Below are 8,293 nucleotides of genomic sequence, written 5' to 3'. Positions count from 1 at the left end.
CCTGAATGTTGCTTCAAACCACCACAAAAGATCGCCTCTAGGATCAAGTACCATTAAATGATGTTATAATCAATGATATGTGTTTTTAATCATATGATGATGATTCATACCTAAGGGATTAAAACAAAGTCCAACTATTGGACTAAAACACTTATATCAAAAAAATTCATTCCAACAAAAGAGTATCCTTGTAGCAACATCTAAAAACAAGTTCACCAATATTGAAAAAACAAAACCAGTTGAAGACAACACTGAACTAAGTTTTTCCTTTTTTATTTTGTCAAAGAGTCTGGTGGCTAGAAATTCCACCCATAAGGAGGATAAGTGGGATAACCAGGTTAGAACCCCGGCCCCTTGACGGACAACTAAGATTTTCCTTTACCTCCAACACATTTAACAATTTTTACCAAAATTGTTACAAACAAATTACCTAATCCTATGGCATTGGCAGGATTCGATTTACTCCAAATCACATATTAAGGATTCAAATAACCCAAAATCAAACAACTAATTAACACAAACATAAATCAACTCAACAAAACAAAAACCAATATAAAATCCTCAACATAATCCTCAACATAGATAGAACAGTTGTAAAAATAACAGTGCCAACAAAATCCAAAATACAAAAGAACAATTAAAACTGATTCCAATTCAAAGAAACAAACTCAAAACCTGAGCTTAGTGAAAAACCAACGATTCTTCCCAGTCTTAAACCTTTCTTCAAACCTCTTCTTCGCCTCCTTCAAAGCTGTAACTTTCTTATCCTTACTCTGAAGAACATCAACAGTAACAACTTCTTTAAGATCAACATCAAGAGTGTAACGAGTTGGCATAAGATGTTGATAATTCACAAGCTTCACAAAAGCTTTCACACGCGATTTCTTAGCAGTTTTCTTCGCTGAATCTTTCTTGATAACCTTTGCTGGATATTTCTTTATTCCAGTAACTAAAGCGTGGCCATAAGCACGTTCGCGAGTTCCGTCGTCGAAATTCTTCACGATTACGGCTTTCTTCCCGGCGTAACGGCCTTGGAGGATGATCACCGCCTTGTTTGGCTTCAAGAATTTCACCATTTTCGGTTCTTCTTCGTTACGCTCTCACCGCTGAATCGCCGTTCACGTTCGAAATGAAACCCTAGATTTTGCAGTGTTGTATAAGGGAACGAGAAACCTGTGATGGGCTTTGGTTTGGTTTGGGCCGAATTGATTAGTTCTTATTTTACAACATTATTTGCACCTCTCTTATACTTCTATGACCAGTTTCACAATAGAGAAGAATTTAATTTAGAAAATAATTATTTTAAAATAAATGTTATTTGCTCCTGTAGGCGAGTATGTGTTGGAATATTTTTGTAAGTGGATTATTGTGGACTAGTGATTAAAATTATTAAAAATTTTAGTGATTGTTAACAATATACTCTTTAAAAGTAAAAAATACAACCTTTGTAGTCTTTACGGCTAAAATAATGACATGATTAAGATCGGTTTAATATTAGTAATATCTTTATTTTTGTTGTTATAATCAAGCCAGTGTTAATAAGTCATTATTTCAATCGTAAAAATGTGGATGGACATTATCTTATACTTTTAAACAACTACTTATATTGTCTTTAAAATTTTAAATATTTTTAACTACTAATCCACGATGACAATATGTTTGCCTGTCAATAAAGAATTAGTCAAAAAAACAAAAAATTGGTCCAAGTAATAAAAATACTGGTTCTTCAAGTAAGTGTTTAAAGGTTCGATTGTTTACTCTATGTATAAAAAAACTCAGTTGAGAGGAGAGGACCATTCTTTTATGCCTCTCCGTTAACATGTGGAAATTTCACATCCATAACATGGTAAAAGAAATGTATGTTTGCGATGATACTTTGGAGCTTCTTGGGCAGCATGAATTCATCAACTTGGGACAACAAACATCATTCACATTTCAAAGAGACAAATGTTTTTGCAGTGGAGAAATGCATGACAAGTTGATGTTTAGGACACATCGAGATAACTGATGAACCAGGACCTAACAAAATGGCAGTATCCTCTCCATAATTTTATCAAATGTAACATTGATGCCTCATTCTTGGAGGATCATAATTGAGTGGAGATTGGAATTTGCTTTCTCGGTGAATTTGGTATGCTCATGGGAGCGAATACCTTGTGGCTGCAAGTCTGCAACCAATCATCATGAGAATGAACTTGGAGTAGCCTTAGGCATTTTAGCATCAATAGAGAGGGTTTGAGAATTAGCTTTCGAGCAAGTTGTGTTCTGCTCGAACTCAAAGGAGTAGTGGATTCGTTCAGTTCAGCTGTTCCAGATGACACGAAGCGGTTCTATTTTAGCTAGATGTAGAGCTTTATTAACTTTTATTTGTAACAACTCTTATGTAGAGTGAAATAAAGACGTTAATTTATTTATTTTTATCATGTGAACATAACTCAGTTTGTAAAAAGCATGGCTTTAAGCACCCTTGATAACTGAAGTGGCAAATATATATATAGTTTTCACATTTTCTCAAATAAATTGAACATAAGCATGCTAGCAAAGGATCTTAATTAGTGGTAGTTACCTTTTTCTTGACAACAAAGAGGATCTTAATTATTGACATCATTGTGCATAACTTGAGAAAAGGATTAGTTAAAAGATTGGATAACTCAACCCCCCAAAAAAGGATAAACAAATAACAATACATTTGCATATCTCAAACCATTGGATGCAATGAACTAAAAAATTCTAATGTTAACAGCTAGTCAAAACAAACAAAAAATGTAATCAAGGAAGGATCCTTCGTCGCGGGCGCGGAGTCTCTCGTCTCACATACATTTTCTCCATCTCATTCAGTGGTCGGGTCGATCCATCAGGCATGCTAACAAATTTCCAGCCCCCACCACCTCCACGCTTCCCCCGGGATCCCATTTTCTCTACAGTAAAAGTCCATCCATCTTCAGGGCGTCGTCGACTATACTTGTGGCATTTCACCTCTCCAGCCATCTGTACAAAACCCCAAACACATTATTCAGCGAGATCTACAAATAGAAAACTGACTAGCAGCACACAGGACATAGAATAGACAGAGTATGGATGTCAGGACAGCTGTAAAATGTGTATTGATCAGCAAACAATAAATATTTGTAAGAATAAAGGCCAAAACTATATTTTGAACTAATTTTTACATAGAAGAGTATTTTGATCAAACAATTCAAAAGGAAACCGTATAGCAACCAAATTTTATATCAGATATATGAGACTGGTCGTACTTTACCTCCAACCCTTAAAAAACAATTCACCAAATTCACTCAAAATAAGTTAATAAATCCTATCTTAGGGAGTAAACTAACTTCACTAATCTCCCGAACAAACTTCAGATTATAAGGGCGTCACCGAGTACAACCATATTTAAGCACATATTCACAAGACTAAAACTAATAATGAAAATTTTACTATAATAATCATACATGCAATTACTTATCATGAAGGCAAGGTTCAACCAATTGATTTTTAAAAACATGTTATCTATGAAAGAAAAAATAAATAAAAAACTCAACTTCCAGCTTATATATGATTTCAACTGCACAAACAGTCAACCATACATTTCATATACAATAACCCCAAATTCAAGCTTTGTCGATTGCCAAATCCTAACAGTGGAGTTTCCACATTCCACCATTAACATGTATTCAAGCTTGACAAGGTATTGATTTATATATGTTCAATTATCATTACAAAGTAATCTAACGTATTGAATATTAGGCTAAAACATTGTAATCTTTCTACAATGAATAAAAGCATCTCAGATTTATGCTAGTTATTTGATCAAAGCCTGTGGTTTATAATCTCTATTATTATCAACCTTTTGAACTATTGTGATAACCTATGAGGCCACTCCACTAATTTCCTCATGTGGAATACAAATTCCTTTGTTGATTCTTATACCAAAAAGAAAGAAAAAAAAAACCTTTTTAGATTCTTTAGGAAATAATTTACATGGATTTATCAACTCAAAAATTAATATGAAGCTCATTTTTTCTACCTTCAAACAGTATAACCAATGGTCAATTTATTAGACCATATAACCGATTGTTTGAGTTAACTAATGGCATACTTAGTTCCGTGTTTCCTACTGCAAACTCGCGTCCAACTGGCCTTTTCACTGTGCTGAAGCAACAAGATCAAGCTTTTGCTTCAACGTCTAAAACCACCGTGCTTTTGAGAAACTTGACACCAGTATCAAACAGATGCTATATGTGACTGATCATTTTATTTATCCACATTGATCTAAGAGGGCTTAAATATAAATAGAGAGCTGAATTAGATCTCACATTACGTGTTCAATCCCCTGGTTATACCATTTGATGAGTTAGACTAAAGATTTTCATAAGACATTTTGGTCTATTTTCACCCCGACTAGCACATCTCTTTTGTTTGATTTGGCAGAAAAAAAAAATAAAAGAAAAATTATTGATCCCGTGCCTTTTTTCTTTGCTTGCTTGGCAGCAAAGAAAGTTATAGAGAGATGCATTTTTTCCACTTTTTTCCAACTTTACCCTCATCTCATTCTTTTTCTCCACAGTCACACAGTCAGAGACATCAAAGAGTCCAAATTCATACGCAGTATTTGAAATTATAAAAATAAAAATAAAATCTGCATTTTTTTAGATTATCCAATCTTAACAGAACAACCACCGATGTCCCAACTGCGTGAATGAGGGATCCCCTAACTGAAGTGAATCCAAATTCCTTCTGTTCACTCACTTTCATTGCAACCTCTGCCTCTTCCCTACAGTTTTTGTACCATTTCACTTAGCACGACAGTAACGACTAACGACAGCGGTCTCAATCAAATTGAGTTACTTCTGGACAGAGTTTATGTATGTGTTTGGATTGGTAGTATTAAGTGATATTAAGCGAAATTAAGTGGGATAGAAATCATGGAATGGAACAGACTAGTTAGATTTTAAGAAATTCACTCCATGCAATACCACCAATCCAAAAATACCCTTAGTTATCAACATTTTGGTATATTAAAAAGTAAACGTCTAAGAGGAAAAAAAGCACAACTTGTACTGAGTGTAGATCAAAAGTCCATCACAAGATACACTGATCTACACTTTCCCTCTATTCATAAATTTCTAGTAACATTCATATCTTTATCCACCAGCATTAATGTTGGAAACTTTTTTCCTATTGAGAAATTTCCCCTACTGGGTTGATTTTCTTCTAAGTTGCCCATTTAAACATCATTTATAAATAAACACATTAACTATATAATGGCAGTATACAAAAATTTACACAAACATCTTCACACTATCAAGAACTTATGATGGCATAATAAAATGGTAAAATATGATTAGATATCTTAACAAAACTTTTTTATAGCACCAATCTATAGTCATTAAACTCTTGAAGAAAAATCTGATTTGTAAGCTTTCAACTATTGCTAATTTGAACAGTCAAATCCACCACAAATAGACAGCAGGATAACCAGGACCAAAAACAACAGAATTCAGAGAACAACCGATTTAATTTTCATGTTCTAAATCCGTGATTCAATTAGAGACTGGTCTCCCATTAAATCCAACAATTTAAAACCAATTCAACAAAATTGCTTCAAAAAAGTTAATTAATCCTATCATGTGAATTCAAATTACTACTCAAATCACACAAATATCCAACACACTTATTAAAAAATCACAACAACAAAAGAGCATCATCAATGTAGCATTATCAAATTTCAAAATATCAAAACGATTTATATTAGAGACTAGTCATACTTTACCTCCAACCATCAAAAAACAATTCACCAAATTCCCTCAAAACAAGTTAAGAAATCCTATCTTAGGGATTCAAATAACCTCAAATCACACAAATAACCAACACTTACATAAATTAACCAACCAATATAAAATCCTCAACATAATACCATTATAAAATTATCAAATACCAGTAACAACAAATCTAAGATACAAAATCCAAAATCAGTTCACAGATTCAAAATCCAAAACACTAAAAATACAATTAATCAAGAACAATGGTAAAATATGATTCAATTAGAGAAGTTATAAGAGACTAGTCATAACAAACTCAAAACCTGAGCTAAGTGAAGAACCACCTATTCTTGCCAGTCTTAAACCTCTCTTCAAACCTATTCTAAAATGTCATGTTTAAATCCTTCTAATCTAAGACCTTTTCTATTTCTCAGCAGAGACTACTTATATATGCTTTTTACTCTACCATACAACACGAACCCCACCAATATGTCATGCCAAACTTTCACCTTACCTATTAAATGTCTACAACGAAGATATCAAATACTTCTACTACTCTATAGCAACATAGTAAGGCTAAAATAAAGTACACAAGACATCTATCTATTTATTTCTATATAACAAAGTATGCTTCATTGACAAAACATAGAATAGAAGGCCAAAGAGAACTCACTTTCTTCTTGTTGAAGTTCATCTTCTCAACAAAGTCTCGATAAAGCATATCATCCTCCTTTTTGGATATTTCATAATGAACTTCATCCAAATCTTTGGTAATGCCATCCCACCCCTCAGGCATCACCTTGAAATCAGGCTTATAAGGAAGAGACGCAACATGGAACTCCCTATCATGAGAAATAAAAAATCTGCAACAACAACAACAAGACATAAATAAATAAGCCCTCAATTCAATTGAACATAAGAACGATCAATTTTCACATAACAAATAACAATAATAAACCATAAGTCCTAAATCCTAAATTAAACTAAACTAAACATATGAACAATCAATTTTCACTTAACAATAAATAACGTTCTGTTTGGCAAACAATAGTGGATAGCCGATAAGCTAGCTTATAGCATATGAACTTATAGCTTTTAGCGGATAAGCTAGTTAATTGAATTTGTAGTGTTTGGTAAAATTAGTAGTTGAACTAGCTTATAATATGAAATTACATAAAAAAGATATGTTTAACTAATAATAAATTTTTTTCAAGTAAGATGGCAGAGGTAAAATTGGAAGAAAAAATTATAAGCTATAAGCTAATTGAATCGTCTTATCAAAATAAGCTATAAGCTAATTGAATTATCTTATCAAAGTAAGCCATAAGCTCGTAAAAATAAGCGATAAGCTTGTGAGAGGGTACCAAACAGGTCTGTTTTTTCAATGAGCTTATATAAGCTATAAGTCACAAGCTCAAAATTTGACATTGCCAAACAAAGCCTAAATAAACCCTAAATTCAACTGAACATAGAACAATGAACAATCAATCAATATTCACTTAACAACAAATAAACTATAAACTATAAACCCTAAACCCTAAATTCAACTCAACATACAAACAAACTAATTCTCACTTAATAATATATATAAACCATAAACCCTAAATTCAATTCAACATATGAACAATCACTTTTAACATAACAAAAATAAAAATTATAACAAAAAAATGATAAAAAAAAAATCACTGACTCAGGACAAGTGTCAAGCAAAAGCTCAACAGAATCATCAAGTTTTTGACCTAGCTTCTTCTCTTCTTCTTCTTCAAGCTCCTTAAGCCAAAGAATAGCATGAACTCTCTGTCTCATAATCCTATAATCCTTAGCAAGTTTTTCAACAGTATAAACCTCAGGATTTTTCTTATGCAATCGATACATTTCAGCTTTTTCACTATCTTTCAAATACGAACCTCTAGCACCAGGTTCTTGAACTTGTTTCAACAATACACAAGTATCACTCATTCGTTGTTTCCAACTATCAACATACGATTTGCTTTTCCGATTCTCTTGTTCGAGTTCTTGTAGTTTATCTTCCATTTCTTGTAGATCTGAGATTGTTTCTTCGCCATTGAAGTGATCTTTTGTTAAACCGGTTGACCATGTGGATGGTGTTTCCCAATTGGCGTCGTAGGAGGAGGAGGATGATGATGATCCGGAAATTGTGGTTGAGAATGTTCTGAAAGGGAGGAGGGTTTCGTGGCGGAGTTCGGTGGTTAGGCGCTTTGTGACGGAGATGAGACGGTTGATTGATTTCATTGTGACGGCGACTTTTGAGAGAGAGGCGGAAAGGGAAGTGAGACTGAGAATGAGTTTTGTTGTGAGAGAGGATTTCAATGGAGCAATTTTATTTATAAAGTGTTGCAAATGTTTTCTTTTTTTAAAAAAAATAATAATATTTGTAACCGATCGTTAGTTGGTTCAGTGGTGATTGACACTAAACTTGGTAGCGAGAACTACGATTCGATCCCCACAACTGTGATCGGGAGGGGCTGAAATCACTTAATGCAAAAACTGACCCCCGAACCAGATTAAAC

The 8,293-nt window shown here is 33.4% G+C and overlaps 2 protein-coding genes across 2 annotated transcripts; both read right to left on the bottom strand.

Moving 5' to 3' along the window:
* Positions 1 to 527: 527 nt before the first annotated feature.
* On the bottom strand, positions 528 to 1,141 carry LOC123887335 (60S ribosomal protein L27-like). Its single transcript, XM_045936637.1, has one exon. It carries the CDS (start codon positions 1,074 to 1,076, stop codon positions 669 to 671), a length of 408 nt encoding a protein of 135 aa, XP_045792593.1. The 5' UTR covers positions 1,077 to 1,141; the 3' UTR covers positions 528 to 668.
* Positions 1,142 to 2,567: 1,426 nt separating this feature from the next.
* On the bottom strand, positions 2,568 to 8,093 carry LOC123885281 (protein GAMETE CELL DEFECTIVE 1, mitochondrial). Its single transcript, XM_045934558.1, has 3 exons — positions 7,453 to 8,093; positions 6,436 to 6,625; positions 2,568 to 2,988 (listed from the first exon to the last, which is right to left on the bottom strand). Exons 1-3 carry the CDS (start codon positions 8,013 to 8,015, stop codon positions 2,770 to 2,772), a joined length of 972 nt encoding a protein of 323 aa, XP_045790514.1. The 5' UTR covers positions 8,016 to 8,093; the 3' UTR covers positions 2,568 to 2,769.
* Positions 8,094 to 8,293: the final 200 nt, after the last annotated feature.

The sequence above is a fragment of the Trifolium pratense genome, linkage group LG5, assembly GCF_020283565.1.
Source record: "Trifolium pratense cultivar HEN17-A07 linkage group LG5, ARS_RC_1.1, whole genome shotgun sequence".
Taxonomy (NCBI): domain Eukaryota; kingdom Viridiplantae; phylum Streptophyta; class Magnoliopsida; order Fabales; family Fabaceae; genus Trifolium; species Trifolium pratense.
This window is presented reverse-complemented; position numbering and strand designations above follow the sequence as displayed.